Consider the following 25,275-nt stretch of genomic DNA (forward strand, 5'->3'; position numbering starts at 1 on the left):
TATGTGTGACCTCATCGTCGACGCTAGGAAAGTGACGGTCATTGAATGTCGCTAGAGACGAAAAAAGTGTCCAATCGGCTTGGTCAAACTTCCAGCGTCGCGGGCGTATATATGGCTGTTGAGGCTGCAGTCTAAGGACACATGGAAAGTGGTCACTCCAGTGTGTATCATCAAGGGCGAACCATTCGAAGTGCCGAGCTAGCGGAACAGTACCTACCGAAAGGTCCAAATGAGAGAAATTTGTCGTGGAGGCAGACAAAAATGTAGGGTCCCCAGTGTTGAGGCAAACTAGATCCGCTTGGTGGAAGACGTCTAGCAATAGTGAGCCACGCGGACAAGGATGTGGATATCCCCAAAGCAGGTGGTGGGCATTGAAGTCCCCAACCAGCAAACAGGGGGGTGGAAGCTGACCAAGAAGATGAAGGAGATCAACTCGTGCCATTGGTGTGGACGATGGAATGTATACAGTACAAAGAGAGAACGTGTATCCGGAAAGGGAAAGACGGACGGTGACAGCTTGGAAGGAAGTGTTTAAGGGGATTGGGTGATAATGGAGAGTATCATGGAGAACAATCATGAGTCCTCCATGGGCTGGAGTGCCTTCAACAGAGGGGAGATCAAATCGGACGGACTGAAAATGGGGGAGAACAAAATGGTCATGGGGACGCAGCTTTGTTTCCTGAAGACAGAAGATGGCCGGCGAGTAGGATCGTAAGAGGATTGACAATTCATCCTGATTGGCTCGAAGGCCACGGGTATTCCAGTGGATAATGGACATAGGGTGAACAGAAAATGGAGGAATGTTACCAAGGTTGCCGTCAACTTAGAGCTTGCGACCGACAGCATGGAATGGCATTCAGCCGAAGGCAGAATATCCTGATCCATAGGTTGTTCAGGAGCAGCTCCTGCCACCAGCGATCGGCTGGTTGATCGGCCGCCAGCAGTGCGCCTCGGCGACACAGAAGACGGCCGAGGGCGATTACCGCCAGGTGGTGCTGTAGATGAGACACACCTTGGCGAAGAAGGAGATGAACTGGGTTTCTTACTAGCCTAGCGGTTATCGAGTCAAATGCTTTTCAGAAATCAAGAAATACAGCATCTACCTGGTTGTCTTGATCCCAAGCTTTCAGTATGTCACGTGAGAAAAGTGTTTCCGAAATCCATGCTAGTTAGCATTGAGGACATCATTTTGTTCAAGATACCTCACTATGTTTGAGCTCAGAATATGTTCTAAGATTCTACAACAAACTGATGTCAAGGATACTGGACAGTTTTGTGGATCACTTCTACTACCCTTCTTGAAGACCGGTGTGACCTGTGCCTTTTTCCAAGAACTGAGCGCAGTTTTTTCTTCGAGAGATTTACAATATAGTTAGAAGAGGGGCTAACTCAGCCGTAGATTCAGTATAGAATCTGACAAGGATTCCACTGGGCCATGTAGCTTTGTTCAATACTAATGATTTCAGCTGTTTCTCAACACCACTGACATTAATACTTACTTCTTTCATTTTTTTATTGATATGAGGATTAAATTGGGGCACTTCTAGGTTTTCCTTTGTAAAGGAACATTTAAAAACAGAGTTAAGCATTGCAGCTTTTGCTTTGCTACTGTCAGTTTTAGTTCCTGTCTCATTCTCTAGTTACTGTACAGTAACTTTGGTGCCACTAACAACCTTCACATACAACCAGAATGTCTACCTATATAGGTAGACTGAAGGCATCACACATCGCTCTCTTGACAGCCAAATGTGTTTCACTCAGCAACTCTCTAGCTATAGCTCTACATACTGTTTAAAACCTATTATGGAGAAATCTCAGTGACGCTATACTATGGAGGTTTCTCCCCATTATGAACTGTTCTACTGGCTACATATCTATCCAGCGCATGGTACACCAGTCTTTTAAACTTGAGCCAGAGTTCCTCTACAAGCTCCAGCCCTGTGCTGAAAGTTTCAAGTTCCCCATTGAGATGTGCTGCTATTGATTTTTTCCCCTACTTTAATTTGTTTTCGTTATCCTTTCTACTTTGGTAAATATTTTTGCCACAACTATGTCATGGTCACCAATATCAGTTTTGCTGTGGACATCCTCAAAGAAGTCAGGTTTGTTTGTTGTCATTACATCCAATATATGTCTATTATGAGTGGGGTTCCTAACTATCTGATCTAGGTAGTTTGGAGAGAATGCATTTAGTAAAGTTTCACAGGACATCTTATCACACCCACAGCTAACAAAACTGTAATTTTTCCAATTAACACTTCGATGACTTAAGTCTCCACTGAGGGGGAACTTATGTCCAAGTGAACTGAGGTTTTCTCTAAAGCTTTTGGTTACATCAGGAGATGGTTATTTGAGACACAATGTTAGTTTTGAACAGAGGATGTGTGTTCCAATAATCTATCGTTGGATAAGTAACGAGTACCTAGTTCACAATAATGCCAAAGAATTTTAGAATTTCTTCACAATTCACTTCTTTCCAACATTTCAACACACTTACCTATATAGTTGCTCTATGAAACCTGTTCAGCATATCTGCTGGTCTTAGTTACAATCAAACACTTTCTCATCACTGAACTACATTCAGACTTAATGTGGCATCAAAGCATTCCTATTTGCAGGATAAGAGGAATTACAATTTTTTTCTCGACATGTAAATAAAATGTTGACATGTTGAATACTACTGACTTCATACCATTCCATGGTGATTACATACTGTAATGTCTGAAACATGACTGATGCTGTATTAATGTCATCAAAATCTGATTCCTTAAATATTCTTCACTGATGAAACCAATCATTTTTTTAATGTTTACAATGTCATGACACCCCACTGGTTGACCAGAGGACTCATTTGAGCTAAACCATTTATGCTCGATTTGTATTCAGTAAAATATAATAAAATATAAATTACCAGCCAACTTTATAACTGATGTTGAGCAACATTGACATTTCCTAATTAGTAACAAAACAAAATATTTTACTCAGTTCCCTGTACACTGCCTTCAAGTTGAGGAAAAAAATAAACACACAGGTCTGCATGAAGTACTGTATTTACTCGAATCTAAGCCGCACCTGAAAAATGAGAAACTAAATCAAGGAAAAAAAAATTTCCCGAATCTAAGCTGCACCTGAAATTTGAGACTCGAAATTCAAGGGGAGAGAAAAGTTTTAGGCCGCACCTCCAAATTGAAACAAAGTTGGTCCATTGTAACATGAGAGACAATTCAGGTCGAATGAATGACGATACAGCTACAGTTGTTTGGTTCGAGTCGTAAGCTTAGCAGTTAAGCTTTACCAGGTAGCCATTGCTACGTGTCAGGCGCTACGTCCGTATTTATACGGGTACCCTTCCTTTTCCACATGCTTCGTCTGGTTTGAATTGATTGCTTATTTTTCTTTGATCTATGGCTTGCTTTTGTGCACGCTACCGTGCTTACAATTAATAAAAAATAGGAATCGTCTCATTAGCAAAACAATGGCAAGAGACTGCTATTTGTTGTTACTTACACTGCTGCTTTCTTTGATAATGATCAACAAGAACCAAATAATAAATTGCGTATGATAGAAGATGTTCTGAACGTGAGTTTGGCGAAAATTTTTCTCCATTTGAAAATCTTTGCAGACGAGCTTTAGTACATTACATTCTGCACATAAATTAGAGTCATCTTAGATTTAAAAATCTAGTCAATTGCCGTGTTTCATTTCTGACTGTATCTCTATTAGGCATAAGAATAATACGAATATAAACATGACACGATATGTATATTGTTCCGCGTTTGCTGTTGTCTCAACTAGTTTTGTAGTTTATTAGGCAGACAGGATTTAAATGAGACAGCAGCAAACACAAAAGAATACATGGCAAAATGTTTATATTTGTATTATTCTTTTGGTGAAGAGAATACTGCATGTAATTCACAATTCATAAAAGTTCCTATTAACAACCGAGTCTTCTCACAGGTAGGAAAAAATTCAGAACGTACAGTTGGCCATATTGACAAACATCCCAAACAGTCTTGCCAGTCGGATTTTCATAGTACATTGAAATGCTGCTACATTCGAAGATGAACAATATGGAATTCATATTTACTTCGTTGTATAATGTATGAAAATGCAGTGGTCGAAACTCGGGGCAGAGAAAAAAGCTCGTCTTCCACCTTTTTTTAAAATTTATTTACTGACTCAGAGGTGTTGGTGCCAGTATTTATCTTTGTGGCTGTAAAGCATGCCTGTGTAGCGCTACATATATTTGACGGCAGAAGATAGTTGTGGCGGCACCTACCAACATTTTTCAGAACTTCCGCTTTCTTTCCACTCGATTCTAAGCTGCAGGCAGTTTCTTGGATTACAAAAACCGGAAAAAAAGTGCGGCTCAGATTCGAGTAAATACGGTAGACTGTAAGAAGCCACATCTGGAACCATGGCTAAAATGGAAATCCCTTGCCAGCCCCAAACAGTATCTACAGGCCACATTCGTCCACAGTACAGGTTTCATCAAGACACATGTGACTGTGATTGTATTACAAACACACCATCCAAAGATATGCTGTACTACACAGAGTGGAGTTTGTTGCCTTGTGGCAGTCTATATGAAAATTTGTAATTTTTTCTGTTTCCTATATAAAATATACTACATCTACTATTTCCCAGCACAAGATCTTGCTAACATAATGATTTGTCTCAAATTCCAAACCCTATACATCTAGGTGTTCAAGACCATTTCACACTTAGTGGCTGTGAAGATAGAGCTGAGGTGGGTTAGGGAGTAATTACATGAAGCTACTAGAAAGAAAATCAATCAATGCACATCATACTTACGAGACAATAATTTGAGTCTAAATAATAATGTGGTTCTTCAAATGGCAAATCAAGCCAGTTGTATTTCAGCTTTCGAAACTTGTACTGGGAACAAACACAATACTGCGCATTATTTTCAAGGTCATTCCTGAAATAGCCTCAGGCCAATGACTTCCTCTTTGTTGCCTGCAAATATAACATCGAGTACAGCTCATTCCAAACAAATGATTTAACTTTCTTTGCATGTTGTTTGTCATTTGTCATCACAGGCCTAACACAATGCATGTATATTTGCTGTGAATAGAATGCCACATCTCTGTTTATGTTTCTGTCTATTGGACCAATCTGCAAGAGTCCAAGCCTGTTGTCCTCAAGACTCTACTCTGCAGTATAAAATCATCAGAAGTGTACTTACTTTCCTGAGAATCTCAAGAAGCATACTCTATATGAAATTTAGCGAGAAGTTCTCAAGACATGCACTCCCATTACCCAACCCTAAGGCATCTATGTGTGTTTCACGCTATCATAGAATATTGCATAAAATATCTCTACAAACTTCATGGAGTTGTTCCAGAATGGAGTTGGTTTACTTTGGAATTCATGGTCTCGTGTAAGGTAATTTACTCAATAATTCTTGATTCCTGTATTAAATTCAATACCCAAGTTTTCCATTTCACCATCACCAAACACTTACTGGACATGCTATTCTTGGTACGCAAGACAATATTAAGTACTCTTAATGATCTTCTGTGGTATTCAAATGACCAACATCATCACTGATTTCATTCACTGTCTTTATTAGTACTAGTTTCCTTACCAGCACAGTAAGCCACTGATCTGCAACTCCTGTGTTTTAGGACTTTAAGGGTACTATCTACAACACCATATAAGTAGCTTTTCTCTGTAGTCGAGGAGATTGTCTTGAATTTGTGTCAGTAATCACTAATGAATGCATTCTTATTGTCAGTCTAATGCATTTGCAGTTTTCCAGCCTTAGTGGCTGGCACCTGAGCTACATCTGACTGTTCCAACAAAATCTGTACACTCTTCATTGTGCAAGCTACAGATGTTAGGCACTCTTTCTCTGTGATGGTAACTGATTTCGACTTCTGGTATCCCCTATAAAATGTGCGCAACTTTCAAGATAATATAGAAGAGCTATAATTTGCTCATATAAGTTGAAAGGTTCAAAATTAAGTTCTGGCTTTAATACTACATTCTGTACTTTGTTGAATACACTACATTTATTGAGAGCAATATCTTGTGTATGTGATGAAGTAACATTATCAAAAGTTATGTAGTATAATCTCCATTAATAAAGTCATACGATGCTTGTTCACAACTCTGTTCAGAACTCAATTAGGCAATGATCTCCCTTGCAGAACTATTGGGACCTGCTATAACATGTTTAATTTTTAACATGATTAAAAGGAATACTATTAATTCCTTAATGTAAGGGCAGGGTTGATTACACAGCTAGTGTGCTAAAGAACTGATTAGTTATAAATGTAATTGTTCAGTATAAATGAGATAAATGGGAAACTAAGTCCATATCCTAAATGGTTTACAAGCTTAACAATTTTATAATAAGTTATATGGCACCTCGAACAATTCTGGAGTGACTGTTTCACAAACAAAGCTTTATTTACACAAGGAAGTATTTACATCATGGTTGTGAGAAAAATGACAATTTCCTGTTGTCTGGTTGTAAAAAGTTACCAGCATCCTTAAGATAAAGTTCTCTCATCTTCCAAATACAGGAATGTAATTATTCAGCAGCAAATCTTATAAATACACAGAGTAGAGTGTTCTAGTTATAAAATTAAACTATCACACAGAACTAAAACAGTATTTCTATCTGCATAAAAATGCAACAGTGGAAATAATTAATTCTGCACATTTTCAATACTGAAATACTAATAATCATAAAATGCCCTATATCCACTGAATTGTGCATTTTGTTTTCAACTGCAAAATTATCAACAGTTTATAATGAAAACTCTTTGTAAAAAAATAAAGAGAGAGAGAGAGAGAGAGAGAGAGAGAGAGAGAGAGAGAGAGAAAGAAAATAGTGAAGTATATACTTTTACAGCAAATGCAACTGTCCTATTACGTACAGTATCAACACACAATTTTCATATAAACTTAGATTATTTTACCGCTATAATAATGATCTATAATACACATTTACAATGAAATCTTTGAAACTTTCAACCTTTGAAAAACAAAACCTCACTATCATCATTAACCTATTTAGATATGACTTCTTGTAAGCATTTGGGAAACAATTACACCATGGCTAATACTGATATATTCAAAATGAAAAAACTGTAATGCCTGTTACCACCTTAGTTTTAAAAGATAATTGAGCATTGTTACTCAAAATGAATAAATTATGAAACTTCACTAAGTACGCATTACTTATACCAAACTTACTTTTACAGAAATACTTGTGTGGTTCACCTGGATTTCAAAATTTAAAATGTGAGGCTACATATTTCTTTCAGGTGATTGGACCAAGAAAATGGAAGAAATTTGATAATTTTTTTCATTTACTTGTTCAATGTCTCACATACTTAAAGATGAGCGACTATTAACATAAAACTGATGTCCTGATATTAGAAGTGTGAAAATGTAGAGGCATGCTGCAATCCAACAGTTGTAGGCATTCTGTAAGGAAAAGAAATAAGTTAAAGTCAATATTTTAAAACTTAAAAATTCATATGGAAAAATAGTAAACACCCTTGATAAAAACAGTCACTCAATAATACTGACAGTTCCAAGCACACGTTAGGGCAATTCAACATCTCGGGGGAGAAGCAGGTAAACCTGAATTTAAGTAGGCCTAAAAAAAAACAGAAAGTATGTACAACAAAATAATCAGCCTTTCCAGAATATATTAAAATGTTTACATAAAAAATAAGACATCAGATGACATCATTTGGCAACTTAAGAAAAAGACTGATGGACATTTAAATTTACAGGAGCTGTACTGTGCTGTAAGAGAAAGGGCTAGGGAGGTAAAATGTGTCATGCTAAAAATCACAAAGATTACTGGATCCTCTTACTACCTGAAGTCTTCATCCCTTGGGAGAGACTAAGGAAGTAAATGATGACTGAACCAAGCTCGTTATGCTCTACAACTGTACCACACAAATCACAGACATGAAACTGCAACAGTATAATTGAGTGTTATAGCACAATATGAAAATAGTGTACTCAATATACTTGTGCTCTATTGATTTATAAATATGCTTATTTTCCCAAAATTCCACACAATTTGATGACAGCAGAATGACAATTGCTCATTGAAGCAGCTCCCAATTTATTTACAAGACTGATATAAAATGAGCAACTCAAACTTGTTCCCTGCACACACACCTTAATTACTTCACAATTTTTTGGAATGGATGCATCTCAATAGTCAATACTGTGGAACTGATTTTGAAGCTCAATCCTATGGAACATATTAAACAACCATGTACTTGTTTCTTGCACACAATATGCTATAATTAAATAATTTTTCTGTTGTGAACTTATATGCCCAAAATATTTTATGCATTTTACAATACAGAGAGCGCAAAATATCAGGAAATAGGCCAAACTGAAATCATTAAGGGATCAGTACCATGTTACATTTGCACTATTTGATAGATACAGTTTCAGATTGAAGGAATAGCAATTTGTAGGTCACTCCTCATGATCTCTTCAATATATTAATCTTTGGTTATGGAAAGTCTGATCTTCCCTTATTTTCTTGTACAGTATGCTTGTAAATAGATGGTTGTTCCGCATAACATATATTGTGCGCTCTCTCTCTCTCTCTCTCTCTCTCTCTCTCTCTCTCTCTCTCTCTCCCTCCCCCCCTTTTTTTTTTACACTGAACAAATCAGTTAAACTTAAGTGTTCTTGCAATCACACATGGCAAACTGTTTCTCGACACGTTTGACTGAGCGAGGTGGTGCAGTGGTTAGCACACTGGAGTCGCATTCATTTTCCGTGCTTCCTAAATTGCTTCAGGCAAATGCTGGGATGGTTCCTTTGAAAGGGCATGGCCAACTTAGCTCCCCATTCTTCCCTACTCCGATGGAACCAATGACCCCGCTGTTTGGTCAAACTGCTCAATCATCAACAGGTTATGAGCCCAGAGATGGAATGAAAATAGTTGGTAGTTTAGTTTCAACTATAACTATTGTGCAAGCTGTTTTGTATTTCTGGTTCACGAGTTTGAAATGACAAAATGTTGGAAGAGCATGAAAGCAAGTATCATGTTCCACTTTTTCATGGAAACAATTTTGGAATCTGGAAATTTCGAATGTAAGATATGTTAGACAAATTATACTTGTTGGACCTCACTGTAGAAGAATACACAGAAAAAGCAAAGTTCACTTACTATAAGTGAAGATGAAGAGGAAGAAACTGAGAAAGATAAACAACTGAAAAATCTCTCAAAGCATGATAAAAAGCATCATTCAAGATTAATAGAAAAGATAATGGGTATAGTCATTTAGAATGTGGAATAACTTGTGTGATGCATCTAAAGAAAAAGCTTTGTTAGCCAGTTACTTCTACATAAACCAACAAAAGAGCATACTTATTGAGCATTTCTTAGAATTTGACAAGGTGAGACATGATCTTCGGTCAACTGAAGAACTTTATGCCATTTGTCATATTTTGTTGACAATGTCACAAGAATATAACAACTTAACTGCAATTGAGACATTACACACAGAAAATCTGGAGTTAAGCAGGGAACAATAGATTCATAGATCATGAACGTAAATGTGCAAACAATAAGAAGAATCCTACAGTAGACTCAGGACAAAATACAATGTTTAATATGAACAGAAATGAATGGTTTCAGTCATGGGAAAACTCAATGGAAAAACAAATTCACGAATATCTCTGAATGTGACAAGCACAATTCTGGCTGAGAAAAACAGTTTAGTTTTAAATGTCAAAGTATGGTAAATTTAAACACAAAAGAACCGACTGTAACAAGAGAAATAAAAACAACAAAGGTTCTGCAAACTCAGTAACTTGTGACTCTCAAGGAGTTTCTGAGAGTTTGGATGGATATTATTTCTGCAGCAGTGTTTTAATTAATTGTTTCATAATATTTGGGTGCTGGTGTGAGTGAACACTTTGTGAATGACATAAGATGTTGATAATGTGGAAATGCTTGAAAGATCATCAGTGGTAAACATCACAAAATTTGGATCTGTTTTGAAGGCAATGCAGTTTGTGAAATTTATCAACAGACAGGCAGTTTCCAATTTCACTTAAAAATATTTTGTTTATTTCTAGACTGGCTCTCATATCACTGTCAGTGCACATGCTGGAGCAAAATGGTTTCAAAGCCATGTTTGAGAGGCAAAAGAGTAACTATTCATGAAAGAAAGGATTTTGTTGCCATGGCATTGGAAAATTAGGTGAAAATGTATGGTCTGGAATTTGCCAGAAACCCCTGACAAGACATTTCTTCTCGAAATGCTGCAAACTGGCATCAAATGTTATGACACCTGAATTGAACCAATCTAAAGGTGCTTCCAAAATCTGTGGAAGGAATGAACATTGAAGATACCAGAGTCATACACCACCTACATGGGAGGCATGCAAACAAGACTTCCACAGTCAGAAGATGACAAGAGCAAACACTGGAATGACTCCCATGTCTTATAGAGGAAGAATGTACATTGTTACATTTAAAGATTACTACTTACAGCTGTAAAAGTGATGCAAAATAAATCTGAAGTACTGGAATATGTTAAACAGTATGAAGCAATGACAGCTTTCACGGATTAGTAGCTTCTGCTGTGATAATGGAGGTGAATATCTATCAAACGAGATGAGAAACTTCTTTAAGGAGAAGGGAATATAATATGAGTTGATAATGAGAAACACAACAACAAAATTGAGATTGTAAATGTATGAATAGGAATATTATAAACAAGGCTCACTGCATGTTGTTGAACCACTTTAAAAACACTAAGACTACTGTTTACTTGATAAATAGAACACCCACATGTGCATTAAAAAAGACAGTGCCTGCTATTTTGTGATATCGTGAAATGGCGAAGTTGCAAAAACAGAGTGTTTAGTTAAGCAGTGTATTTATGACTTCCTGCAGAAGTGATGGCTGGAAAGTTCGACTCCACAATAAAGAAGTGCTTCATTCATTGTTGGACACTGTGTTAATAGATATCAGCTATGGTGTCCAAAGAGATGATTAATTCTTCAAAGAGACATTAAGTTTGATGAAAACTTGTTATAATGAAGATTTGTTTGCTTGCAAAGAAGACACAAACTATGAAATTATCATCAATGAAGAAAAAGTCAATGACTGCAGAAATGACACCATGTCAAGTTAAAACAAAGTTGAACATGGTAAACATCGTGAAACCTACAGAAGTGCCAGAGAAAGGAAGTGCCCACCTTGGGTGGAAAACTATGCTGTATTATAGTTGGAGTCACGAACAATGGCAGTCAAGTTTAGGCTTGTTCTGCACATCTACGTCACGTATTCTCCGACAGCCAATGAGGATTTAGAAATGTTCTGAACACTCTGCTGTGAATGCTGTAGTAGTTTAGTGAATTTCTATTCCATTTGGTCTGAGTTGTTATCACTGATGGTGGTCTTGATAAATTCTGCATAAGCAAGCAAGAGAGAATTTGTAGGATACATGCTTTCTTCAAGCAGAAAGCACGCACATCTGCCTACCGCAACTATTGCTTGGGATTGCCAACAATGCAATCCCCGTCCATACCTCGTGTGAATTGCCATCATTCATGAATCGTACTATAAAATTAAATGCAGAATTGTATGTTTATGCTCCTGAGACTTTCAATGTTATTTACAGAAGATCAGATAAAGAAAAATGGCTTCATGCTGTAGCATAATACATGCAAGCAATTAAAAAAAAAAGACTGGACTGTATGTCAATTACCTAAAAACAAGAAGGCTATATGAGGATATTCTCACCGAAAAGGGTTTGGCTCTAATGAAATGTAGCCAGGTTGACAACTTTGAAAACATCACCTACTGTTATGAATTGTGAAAAATTGACTGGACATCAGATGGATATAGTGCCTTATTTCATGGAAATTTAGATGAAGAAATTTATGTACCAGCAGAATTTAATGTAGAATCAGGTGCCGTAGGTAAGCTAAACAAAGTAATCTATATTAACAGAATATTCCGTCGGTTCTTGGTAGAACAACATTATAATAATAAATGAAAAGCACCACATCTTGCACAGGAAACAAAAACGGAAAATTATACCCCTCCTCTCTGCCCCACCTGCTTCCCCATCCACTGTCTGCAAGAAATGGTGTACTATACCATTTGTAGGTCAGGTATCACAGACTATAGCCAAAGCACTGAAATCCTGCATGTATAGGGTTTCCTACTATGTCAGGAACACTACAGCCCAGTGTGTTTTTAGTAGCAAAGATAAGATCCAGTTATTAGCCAACAGTGGGGTATACAAAATCACCTGTTCTGACTGTGACAAATTTTACATTGGTCTGTCAGGCAGAGACATATCAACTAGGCTGGCTGAACATGAACGCAGCTGGAGGTTGCAGAATTCAGACTCTGCATTTGCTGAGCATGTACTGAGTGAGGGTCACAACTACCAGCCAGTGTCCCATGTACTTCACTTAGCAAACAAAGGCCATAAACTCAACCTGCTGGAAGCCCTGGAAATTAACAAACATCTTGCTCACAGTCCAGATCTCATCGTAAATGACCAGACACAACTCAACACTTCCCCTCTCCTAAACTTCATATAATCATCTTTGTTGTTCATTACTTTCCACTCTCTCTCTTCCTACATATTCCCATTTTCCTGTAGTCATTAAGTTGTTTTATTTGTTGCAGTTGTCTTTGTATTCCACATATGCTGTAGTTTCAATAGTTAAGGGTTTGCTTTTAACTTGTACTTGTATTACTGTCCTTGTTTAACTCCCCTTGTAGTTGTCTCACCAAATACTGTTCATATTTTACTTTGCTCATTTATTTAATGTAAACTGGTATACAACCACTTCTTTGATTATAATGTTAATGTTAAAAGGCAGTACCACCACACTCTCAAACTGTAGGTTCCCTCAAACACCTCAATTTTCCTGCATTTATTAATTTCTGTTTATTGTATTGATATGGCTTTAGTTCCTCGTGTATTCTGTATTTACATTGACAACTGTCTCTTCTTTTTTAATTGGTTGTGTATTACTCTCCATGTTTCATACCTCTTGATGCAGCCTTGCCTAGTACTAATTTTATCTTATTTCAATAGTTTTGTTTATCAATAGAAACTGTTATGTAGGCATGCTATTCTTATTTTGTGCTAAAGGTTTTCCTGTCAACTCCATTGTTATTTATGTACTGTTCAGTTTTTACTATTTCATTGCAAAGATGTTACTCACTGTATGTTTCTACTTCACTCTAGATGTGTTACTTCTCTTCCAATGTTGTCTGCTAACATTTAACTTCTTTGGTGATAATACTCAGTAAATGCCTGAAGATGGCCTTGTAAGCCGAAAACCGGTTAGCAATAAAAATAATATTGTAGAACAAAAGCAAACTGATGCTTTTCATTTATTATTATAAAGTAATCTATAGTTTAAAGAAGACTTCAAGATCTTGGATTTAATGTTTGGTAAGTTTCTTAAAGATTCAAGCTTTGTTCCAAGCAATGCTGATGGGTATGTGTACTTAAACCCTAAGGTTTATGTTTTGTTATATTTAGGTGACATAACATTTGAAGTAACGATAAGATGAAAACTGAAGAATTCAAATTAGCTTCAAGAACTAAATTATAATTAAAGTTTTGGTCATTTTAAACTGTTCTTGAAAATTTAGACAGATAAGGGGCTGAATGGAATAATTTTGAGCCAGAAAACATATTTGGTAAATCTGTTGAAGTTTGGCATGACTGAATGCAAGCCAATCAAAGCACCTATGAAATTAAATTACAGAAAAGTAGAGGGTTACAGGAGATTGCATGAAAAAGTGTCGCACAGAAAATTAATAGTATGTTTGCTGTACGTGCTGTATGTAACTCAACCAACCATCCTGATTTAAATTATGCTGTTAATTATTTCAGTTGTTATCATAGTGATCCAAAGGAGTTACACTGGAGGGGTTTGAAAAGAATACAGAGTTACGAGGGCGAGTCAATGAAAACCTTAAATTTCTAATAACAAATCGAAATTTTGTGCCGATATCCTGTAAGTTGGTAAGCATGCTACAAAGAGCATGCAGAATGGTCTGTGGCAGCATGGTGCAGATGCACACATACCTTCGCATTATCAGTATAAAGATGGCCGCCCCACTTGTGACTTGTACCAGGGAAGAACAGCATTCTGTTCTTCGGTTTTTGCGAAGTGAGGGTGTGAAATCTATTGAAGTTCATCGACAAATGAAGGTTCAGTACGGTGATGCATGTTTGTCACAGCAGCAAGTCTACGAATGGAGTAGGAAGCTCGCAAAGGGTGTGACTTTAGTGGAAGAGGCTCCTTGTCCAGGTCAGGTTCGAGTTGCGACTCCACAGAACATTGCAGCAGTTGAAGCCATAGTGCAGGAAAACCGCCAAGTGACACTGAATGACATTGCAGCATGTTTACAGATTAGTCATGGGTCAGCACACGACATTGTGCATGATGTGTTCCAGTTGTGAAAGTGTCTGAAAAACAGGTGCCACGGCAGCTGACTCCTGAAACGAGAGAACAACGTGTTGATGCTTGTGTAGAACTTCTTCAGCACTTTGAATGAGAAGGTGATGGCTTCCTTGTAAGAATCATTACTGGGGATGAAATCTTTGTTCACTTCCTCCAACTGGAAACGTAGAGAGCGAGCAAGGAACTGCGCCATTCCTCATCACCAAAACCGAAGAAGTTTCGAACAGAACCATCAGCAGAAAAGGTTATGCCGACTCTCTTTTGGGATGAAAAAGGCGTCATTTTCGAGCATTACATGCCTAGAGGGACCACTGTCACCAGTACATCATATACAGATCTCCTAAAAAAACATCTGCAGCCTGCAGTCAAATCAAAGCGACGTAGATTGCTGTCAGCATGTGTCCTTTTGCAACGTGACAATGCAAGGCCCCACACTGCCCGTACAACAGTTGCAGTAACCACATACCTGCATTTTGAGTGTCTTCCTCATCCACCATACTCACCAGACCTTGCCCCCAAGTGATTTCCCTATGTTTGGACCGCTCAAAGACGCAATAGGAGGAAAGAAGTTCCGTTCTGATGAAGAGGTACGCCACATGGTGCACGAGTGGTTGCGCAGACTACCAAAAGAATTTTTTTTCTTAAGGAATTTATGCACGTAAGTGCTGGAAGACTTGCATTGAGCATGGGGGAGATTATGCTGAAAAGTGATACAGCTTTGTACCACTTCTGCACAATAAATAACATTTAAAAAAATATTTAAGGTTTTCATTTGACTCACCCTCATACATAAAAGATAGAGTGGGTTATAGGATGAATTACAAAACTGAAGAGAACAATGAAACTGTAGTAGTTTATGTTGATGCCGGGGGCCAACAGTGCAGACACAAAACTCATCAGGCTACGCTATCAAGCTCTTCGGTAACACACACAAAAAAAAAAAAAAAAAAAAAAAAAAAAAAAAAAAAAAAAAAAAAAAAAAAAAAAAAAAAAAACAGTACTGTAGCTTTTTCTTCTACAGAAGCAGAATTTGCATCACTTGCAGTTGTGCTGGAGAATATCTGTGGTTTGAGAAGCTATTCCAAGACCTAAAAATTTTGAAAAATAAAAAACTTGACTTTTGAAGACAATCAGTCTTGTATTGCATCCCCCTGTAAACAGGGACATAAGGGGCTAAAATACATAGATGTTAAGTATGAGTTTGTTACAAACTTACACTTGACAAGGAAAATAGATGCCAAGCATACCGCTTCAGAAAATCAGTTAACTGATATTTTTACAAAATCCTCATGAAAACAAAAAATTGAAAACATGTCACAAGGATTAGGTACATGTGAAGTTGTACATAAAAATTACATAGCGTTGAGGCAGAGTGAAGGAATAGCAATTTATGTCACACTCCTCATGAGCTCCTCGATATATTAATCTTTGGTTATCGAGTGTCGGATTTTCCCTCTTTTCCTTGTAGAGTATCACTGTAAATCATTGTTGTTATGCATGTTCGCTATTGTGTTCTTAATTTTTCTACGATGACTAAATCAGTTTGGCTTAAATGTTTCTTGTTTGCAATAATGCTCTGCAAACTTTTTTTCCAACACAGATTCTTTACTGGTTAATCATTTGATAGATTTGGATGACTGCTATCTCAACACTACTTTTAATTTAACACAATCTTTTCGTTTGTGATTTTTTTTCATGGCATGTGAAAACATTGTGCAGTTACGTCCATCAACCTATTCTTTCATTTTTGGAATAAATGTACAACAACAGGAAGAAATAGGTTATAACTGTGTTAACTAGCATCTGTTTCTCTTTTATACCTTCTGTTAAATACAGACAGTTCGAAATAATTGCTTCAAAATTTCAACTTTTCGCTTGCTTCTCTCTATGACTTCTAACCTCCACTGGAGCTTTCCTGTTTTGCTTCTGGAGCAGCATTTCAGGAGAAACAATAGAGTTGAGAGTCCAACTTAAGCTTTAAACCATATGCTGAGAAAGAAATACAGAACCTACAAATCCATTCATTTGCTATGATCCACAACATTCTCAGACTGGAAGTTATAAACAGCTCAGTATGTCCAATGCTTGTAAAATATTGTTCCTTAACAAGATTTGTAAATATTTTAATACCTCATATTTGTTGGCAACACTGTCACCTTTTAATCTCTTAGAGGTTGTGCTACACTACAGATCAGTCTAAGGTAAAAATTTATGAGAGGCTGAACACACACTAGTCTTTAAGGATGTGTAAGTAATGCCCGTCACAGAATATTATGGGAAGTTGTAGTGGCAAAAATAGCTTACTTCTATAGCCAATTGCATAATGACGTTTTCATTTTGATGGTGTTTGAAATAATAACGTAACAACAACATTAAGCAAATGCTAGTGTGAATTTTTTATGGAAAACACTTCATTTGCAGGGTCAAAAACAGCAGAAGCAACGAGTCATCGAGAAACTGACAAGAATAAAATGAAAACTAGCAAGCTTCCAGAAAATAAGGAAGTGTACGCACGCAAACAGTGCCACCTGAGCACCCAATTCCAAGGTTGTAGTATGGTCGGTGGACTCTAGTAAGGGGTTGTTTTGTAAAAGGGTGGGTGAAGGAAGACAAAGGCAGGAAATGGGAGGACGGGTTGGGGAGGGGTAGCCAGTGGCCCTGAGCTTGGCAGCTTTTGGGCAGGATGGGAATGTGAGAGGTGGGGGGCAGCAGGTATATGGGAACGTAATGTAGCACTTTGGCACCTGAACCAGTGAGTTTGCATGGGGCACAATGCTGATGGCATGAAGGCATGGAATGGGAGGGGGTGACAGGATAGCGAAGGGGAGACTGTTTGGTAGAGGGTGTGGGCACAGTGAGTTAGTGGAGATTATTTTATACCAATAACAGAAATGACAGTATGCTCCATGACATAACTGATTAACATTTGGTCAATGGTTACCACATGCTATCTTCCATTGACTACTTCCAACTTGACATAGATATACATTGCTAAGACTGATAATCTACTATTCTAAAGCAACTGATATCACTTCTACTACACATTTATTATACACAAAATCTACTGCACACAAATTTTGCCCTGTCCCCTTTCTCCAAAACATCTTTGTGGTAACAGATTGACCTACAGCATAGCCTGAGTCCGAAGATTTGGTTGAAAGGTGATAATTTGGTTGTGAGTTTATGTAAGTACATTAAGAGAATGTGGTATTATATGATACCCCAATCCTGTTTGTTTTTTGTTGTTTTTTTGGGGAAGGAGACCAGACAGCGAGGTCATCGGTCTCATCGGATTAGGGAAGGATGGGGAAGGAAGTCTGCCGTGCCCTTTCAAAGGAACCATCCCGGCATTTGCCTGAAGTGATTTAGGGTAATCACGGAAAACGTAAATCAGGATGGCCGGACACGGGATTGAACCGTCGTCCTGAATGCGAGTCCAGTGTGCTAACCACTGCGCCACCTCGCTCGGTACCCCAATCTGCGATGAGTATTTTACAAATTATATAACAAATATGAAGAAAAGGGGGGGGGGGGGGGTTGGAGCTATGCAACTCTTATCCAAATTTTCTTTCACGGTGATGGGAATTTTTGTGGCTACCAGATTATAATATTCAATGCAAAGTTTTAAGTCATGTGACCTACATTCCGACTTTGGGCAGAAACAGATTACTTACATTGACATTTTATCGTTTATACCTTAATACAAGAGTGCTGTTTTACTTTGCTGCTTACACAATAATATGCTTTATACGTGACTACATGTGAAATATATTAATCCATTGTGTAGCACAATTAAATCTCTTGCAAAATATGTACTGCAATTTTCAGAATTCATTTGAGCTACTATTTTCATTTACAGGACTGCGTTGCAATCACGATACATCAATGACGGCTCAGAATCCATCAACGATAGCTCAGAATCCACAAGTCAGAACACTTTTTGAAAGTGAGAATGTTATCTTGACTTTCGGTACTGTCACAAGTGTCCCATGAATGAAACTATTCTAGAAGAGATGTTAACTAGTCTCTCGTGCTGTATACATCAAATGAAAGGTTGCACAGTGTACAAAGTAAACAATATTCTAAGAAAAACTGAAGTTAGAAATAATGTAACAAACGGCCATTTGTACCTGCAAGTACCCTGCATCAGCAGCAGCATAGAACTCGCTAAGATTCTCAAATTCCTTTTCCACACCAGGAAGATCATCTGCCAATGCCACACTCCGTACATAATAAAATATACCCATAAGTACCTGCAAAAATTTAACGCATAAGTTTTTACGTAGAGAACAGCTGATCGCCTTCATTGAAAAAAGAGCAGTAATGAAACTTACAAGTTGTATGATACCCCACACGCTTATAATAAGTCCACAGAGTGACAGCTTTGGTCCACAGAACTTCATTATTAACACTATACTTCCCCGTCGTTCAAAGTTTAATAAAAAAAAACTTCTTCCTCAACTCCCGGCTATGCCCATGAAATGTATCTGGGTTGGTTACGCCTTCACTTGTTACTCATGTGATCTATAGTCTCGAACCCTCGGGTTTGTCCAAAATGTGAAATTAAATGAATCATATTAGTAACTTGAAAATATGCTTCCATAGCGAGAAAATAATTTTAAGGTTTTTTAATGTATAATCAGTAGTTAACTATTTTCTCAATGAAAATGTTTATTGGAGTGAGTCAATGTTGTACATAGTTCTGTGAATCTTTGGTATAAGGTGTAGGAACGAAACATGGTCGATAGGCTGGGTAAGGATTCTTGTGATTGTTTCTGCTATAGAATGTGATAACACAATGTGGAATTTCAAGTTTTTATGGATGTTTTTCATACGCATGCTGCGATTAGGCTTTCTTTATGTCAATAAAAGATACTTGTGCGTGTCTTAGTACTTAGAAGAGATAGTGTAATTTGAAGTCTTTTTTCCTAATGTTATGGGTGTGAGCAGTTTAAAACTGTCAGTAATAATGTGTAATGTTTCTAGTTAACAGTGAAGCTAATGCGCGACGCATTGCCATGGTGGAGAGCTGCTTCGGCAGTTCGGGACAGGTAAGATTATTTCTTACCCATATAGCTAATGTCACCAAATATGATGCGTGTTGATTTGGATAATAAGGAAACACAGACGTCGCAATCTAGAATCTTGTGTCAAAAGATTTTTGATGACAGAGCTACGCAAAATGAAGACGTTTACGCGATAGCTCCCATAAGAGAGTAAGATATTTACAAGAGTATGAATACTGTACAGGATAACAAGTAGTCACTAGGTTACACATTGATGAGCAAGGGTGAAAAACTCAAGAGAAATTGAAAGAGTAATACAGACCGAATGATAGATACACGCCACGCTTTGCTCAATAAAAAAAAAAGTTATGCCAGAGCAGAAAAATTTCTGTCTTGAACAGTTTTGTGTTAAGGTGCTAAATAGGCCTATGTTTTTGTAGCATTATTCACCATATTATTTTGGTCTGAGCCATCCGTTTATTGGCGTTTGAAACTGTTAACTACCAGTTGCCCTTCATCACGCCACACAATTGTAGTTGACACATTAAAACAGTCAAACCAGTGAAGCAACATTCCAGTATCTAGTACTGTGAAAATTGCTTTCATGTGATTTGTACTTCAATAAGTGCACAAGCATATCTTGAAATAAGTCTTTGACTTTGTTGTCATCTGCTTTGCAGTTGTAGCTTTTAGCAGTGTGCACTTTTTCTAAAAGCTTGTAGCAGCAGTAACTACCAGAGATGATGTCATTGCATCCACCATTTGTTTAACACTATGAACTGTAGGCAGAAATGTAGCTGTCACTTCAGTTACTGTTGTAGTTTATGCAGATTAATGCAGCTAAATGATAGGTAACAACTATTTAAGGGACAAAATAAGCTTATGCTTTATTCGCTCAACACATATTAATACATTTGCTACCAAATTATATTATGTTGCCCCTTCAACAAACACAGAACATTTATATTCCATAGAGTCTAATGCACTCTGCACGTCATATCTAGTGCACCACTATGCAAGCTGAAAAATGTTTGTTCATATATCCCCAACGCTCACCCCTGAAATAATACTTTTCAGATACTCAACACTATACATTCCAGGTTAAACCATAATGTTTCACCAGCTTCTGAACTTTGTCCTTACTGAGAGGCCTAGTTAGGAAATCAGATAACATTTCTTCTGTGTATAGATAACTGAGGATTATATTCCACTGTTCCACATGATGTCTTATAAAGTGATGCTGGGTCGACAGAAGCGTTCTATCCCACCCATCGGCTTTGGTCCGTGACGTAAGGGTTTTGTGGTGTGTGACGTCATGACGGCGTGGAGTTTGGTTTGTGAGTGTGACATGTTTGTAGATGTTGTCGTGTTGTGGTTTGTTGTGCCCTCTGGTGGTATGTTTGAGGCTTTCATTTGTGTGGTGTAATGGGCTCAGTTTGATCTTGCTCATTATACAGAATTGTTCGAGTGTTGGCTGTGTTTGTAGTGGAATTCAGGGGAATTCATTTCAGTGAGTTAACGATTTAGTGGTTTTGTGTGAAGGTTAATTTAATGTTGTTCGCTGTAGGTCGTATCATAAATTGAGTAAATTAATCGGTTGTTGGGTTTGTTCAGAAATGGATATGAAGGATAAAATTAAATAGTGCGCGTCTGCATGATATAATGGGAAATACCGTGTTGGAGCTGATAAAGTTTTTACAGCTGTTTGGGTTACTTGCTGAGATCGTGAAGTGCTCCATTGGTGGGCAAGAAATGAAGTTGGCTAAAGTTCCGGCATCTCGGTCTAGGGACTGTTATATGTGGCGCTGTCGAAAGGATGACATTTGACGTTCCATACAGTGTGGTTCCTGTTTTGAGTAGTGTAGGTAGGGCATGTGCGAGATTGTACTGATGACTTATTATTTTTGTTATAGGTCCTCACACAGTTTTTGCGCTCTTGAGACTGGTCTGAGTGAGAGAAGTGTGCTTGATTAGTTTTCTTTTTGCTGTGAAGTGTGTTCTGAGTTTATTAAGCACAGGCATAAGTTGGGCTGGCATGGGGTGGTTGTGGAGGTGGACGAGTCGCAGTTTGGGAAAAGGAAGTATGGGAGGGGTAAGTCTGTGGTTGGTGTCTGGGTGTGGGGGACTGTTGTTCTGTGGGCCGGGGGGGGGGGGGGGTAGGAGGAGGAGGAGTGTTCTGAATGTGTTTTTAGGGTTGTGGAAGGGAGGTCTAAGGCGGAATTAGTGGGGTTACTTGAGGAGTACATAGAACCGGGGTCCACAGTAGTTTCAGATGCATTTTCTTCATATAGGGGGTTGGGTGAGAGAGGATTCCATCATTTAGTCATTAACCATAGCTTAGAGTTTAAAAAGTTATGAGACAGGGGCTTGCACAAATACAGTAGAGGGGATGTGGGGGGCTGTTAAAAAAGTCGGTTTTTGGGAGGGGGAAGAGGCACTCTTCCAACCTTCAGTCTCATTTAGATGAGTACTGTTGGCAGAAGAGTGTCCCTGAGGGCTATTGTGTTTTTTTTAATGGCTGTTAGTAAAATGTATAGGCCGAAAGTGGTTGGTTAGAGTGGATGGGTGGGCGGCTGCAGCTCAGGATGGGATGGGTGGTTTATTTAGAGTTTGTGTGTGTGTGTGTGTGTGTGTGTGTGTGGGGGGGGGGGGTGTTGGTTTGTATTTTAGTTGTGGAGGATCTATTTTGGTGAAGTTTTTGTTGAGTTGTAGTGTGTGATTGAGAATTTTTTATATTGCATTTGGTTTTTGTTTATGTTTTTTTTTTATTTTTGGGTGAGGGGGGAGGTTGGTTTGGTTGGGGGGGGGTGAGGTGTGGGTGGATCGGGTCTTTCTTTTGGTTGAGTATTTTTTCATTGGTTTGCGGTTGTGTGTGTGTGTGTGTGTGTGTGTGTGTGTGTGTGTGTGTATGGGGGTGGGGGGGGGAGGAGGCTGGGTGTGGGCCTGTGTGTAATTGTGGTGGCCAACCTATTTTGTGGCCCTGGAACTTTTTTGTGGTAAGTTTTTATTTTTTTGTTTTTAGTGTATGTGTTGTGTGTTGTGGTCGAGGGAAGTGTTTTATTTCAATGTGTGGTTCTGGCTGTTGGTATTGATATAGGGAGATGTTTTTGAGCTGTGTAGGTCAAGGGAAGTGTTCGGTCCCAATTTATGGGATCGGGGGCTGCTGTTGTGCTATATAGCTCAAGGGAAGTGTCCGATTCCAGATGATATTGTGTTTAATGGAATTTGGGGAGTTTCGTGGTTTTTTTTTTTTTTTTTTTTTTTTTTTTTTTTTTTTTTTTTTTTTTTCCGTGGTTTTGTATGAGGGTGAGTGTCTAAATTTGTTTATATTTAGTTTGCCCCCACCAAAAAAACCCCAATTTCCAGCGCTTGTCCCATTAGTGTCATTAGGCTTTTTGTGAAACGTGTGTGTGTTTGTTTTTTGATGTATTTTTGTCTTTATAATGTGTACGTAACGACTTTATATGTGCCATATTGGAATCGTGGTTTATAGTCGTTTCTGCCATATTTGTGATGTCACGGGTCAAAGGAGACGGGTGGGATCGGATACTTCCGTATTTCCCAAAATACCATAGTTGGCTTTAATGTTGGAGGAGATTCTATTTCACTCATCAGTGTATGGATCCAAAGAGCTTCTTGGATAGTGGAGGACAAGGCCATATATTCAGCTTCTACTGTACTCAAAGCAACAATTCTTTGTCTCTTACAAGACCATGATATCAATCCTCCCATTAGTCTAAAACAACATTCCAGTGATGGAATGTCTGCTTTCCAACTAATTTCCCCAGTCTGCATTACTGTATCCTTCCAAATTTTCCAGTTTTAGAATATTTTAACTTATTATCAGCAGTTCCATTTAAATATCCAAACCCATAATCATTGGCAAATATTTCTCTGGTAGTGGAGCTAACAATAAAGTTCCAATCCATTCATCCACAATTTCAAAACCAATATTCCTCAGACAATTGGAGATTGAAATGATTTTATTCACATATTCATCCATGCTTTTCACTTATTCAATCTTGTGGTTATCAGGTCATGCAGTAATCCTACTTTTCTGGTTAAACCACCATCTTCAAAGGTGTTTCTCAGTTTGCCCCATACCTCCTTTGCTGACGTAGTCTTTTCTGTGTGAACATAATTCACTGGATCAATCAAAATGTTTAGTTTTGATTTCGCCTTCTGATCCTTAGTAGCAAAACTTGATTCCATAGGTGCCAATTTACCGTTTGTGATGTCCCATAAGTTATTCAAGTGCAAATACGCCTCAACAGCAAATTTCCAGGTCGCGTAATTTTTACTCCCTACAAGCCGCTCTATTTGCGGTATCTGTGGTGTACTCATTTTACAGATATTTTCTTCTTCATGTAGCATACACAATCCAAGTTTATATGCACTTCCATACACCTTTTGCGCAATCCAGTACCTGGGCCCATAACCTGTTGTAGTTTATGCAGATTAACGCAGCTAAATGATAGGTAACAACTATTTAAGGGACAAAATAAACTTATGCTTTATTTGCACAACACATTTTAATACAATTGACTACCAAATTATATTACGTTGCCCCGTCAACAAACACGGAACATGTATATTCCATAGAGTCTAATGCACTCTGCACATCATATCTTGTTTGTTCACATATCCCCAACAGTTGCATGCCAACATCATAACATTTCCAAAAGTGCTATCCACCATGATATTGTAAGTCAATCATTGTTTTAACGTTTGATTTGTAACAACAGGAATTAATAACCCGATATTGTGTTGGTGTTCAAGTTGACAGTTTAACCACAGTTTTGAATGAACAACAGATGTAGGGGTATGTGGTGCCTTAAGAAACCATTGAATGTCAAAGATGTTTTAGGTAGCACTGTTGTATCCTCATTTCATCACACATCTGGTGCTGTAGTCCAGCATGACAGTAATCAACCTAATTGTGTCCTGAAAGTACAGGTATTTTTCTTTAACTTATCATTTTGCCAGGCATGCCCCAGATTACAAATGTAATATTTTCCTCAATCACATGAAACCTGCCCATTAGTATTTTAGGCTAAAGTTTACAATGGGCTGCCCATGTGCAGAGGTTGGCAGCGCATATGCATGTAAGATTCAGAGCGAATTTGTTGTTACTTTCGACAATACAAACTGATCACTTATCTTCACACATCCACCTCCTTAACTTCATGATTTAATTAAAAAAAGAAACAGATCATATCAGGCATTGATTATGGCATGTACAAGTTGTTATTTCAGTCATGGTAAAGGCATTAGACAAAATAATCTGAACACTGATATTAACATGTTCTCTAAAGCTTACGGTCACACTGAGTAGGGAGGTAATTCATATTTCCTGTGAAACCATCTAGATCACAATATCCCAGTGAATGATTGCATCTTTCAAAATGAAAATTCCACCTTTCTCACAAGTGAAAATGTGTAACGTTATTTAGTGGACATGAGGATTGAATGCTATGCCTTCCCTACCATCAGCACTCACAGAGTTTGCATACATGTTGGGTCAAAATTGAGTTCATGGTTTAAGAAAATTGATAATATCATGAATCATGAAAGGAGGTTGTATATTTTGAAGAGACCTGGAGACACCGGAAGGTTTCAGATCGATTATATAATGGCAAGACTGAGATTGAGGAACCAGATTTTAAATTGTAAGATATTTCCAGGGGCAGATGTAGACTCTGACCATAATTTATTGGTGATGAACAGTAGATTAAAACTGAAGAAACTGCAGAAAGATAGGAATTTAAGGAGATAGGACCTGGAAAAACTGAAG

The 25,275-nt window shown here is 37.9% G+C and overlaps 2 protein-coding genes across 3 annotated transcripts in view; one reads left to right on the top strand and one right to left on the bottom strand.

Moving 5' to 3' along the window:
- Positions 1–6,413: 6,413 nt before the first annotated feature.
- On the bottom strand, positions 6,414–18,999 carry LOC126190747 (ribonuclease kappa-B). The gene is made up of 3 exons (XM_049931246.1): positions 18,810–18,999; positions 18,606–18,728; positions 6,414–7,464 (listed from the first exon to the last, which is right to left on the bottom strand). Exons 1-3 carry the CDS (start codon positions 18,876–18,878, stop codon positions 7,363–7,365), a joined length of 294 nt encoding a protein of 97 aa, XP_049787203.1. The 5' UTR covers positions 18,879–18,999; the 3' UTR covers positions 6,414–7,362.
- A 112-nt stretch (positions 19,000–19,111) lies between these two features.
- The window catches only part of LOC126190746 (pleckstrin homology domain-containing family F member 2), a 144,659-nt gene continuing 138,495 nt past the window's right edge, over positions 19,112–25,275 (top strand). The window contains exons 1-2 of one of the 2 annotated variants that reach the window (XM_049931245.1): positions 19,112–19,228; positions 19,462–19,526. In XM_049931245.1, the coding sequence (XP_049787202.1) occupies positions 19,213–19,228; positions 19,462–19,526 (81 nt within the window). In that variant the 5' untranslated portion in view covers positions 19,112–19,212. Of the gene's footprint in view, positions 19,229–19,253; positions 19,354–19,461; positions 19,527–25,275 lie in introns of those variants that run through there. The other variant, XM_049931244.1, reaches the window with a different exon arrangement.

The sequence above is a fragment of the Schistocerca cancellata genome, chromosome 6 (genome assembly GCF_023864275.1).
Source record: "Schistocerca cancellata isolate TAMUIC-IGC-003103 chromosome 6, iqSchCanc2.1, whole genome shotgun sequence".
In the NCBI taxonomy this organism is placed as follows: domain Eukaryota; kingdom Metazoa; phylum Arthropoda; class Insecta; order Orthoptera; family Acrididae; genus Schistocerca; species Schistocerca cancellata.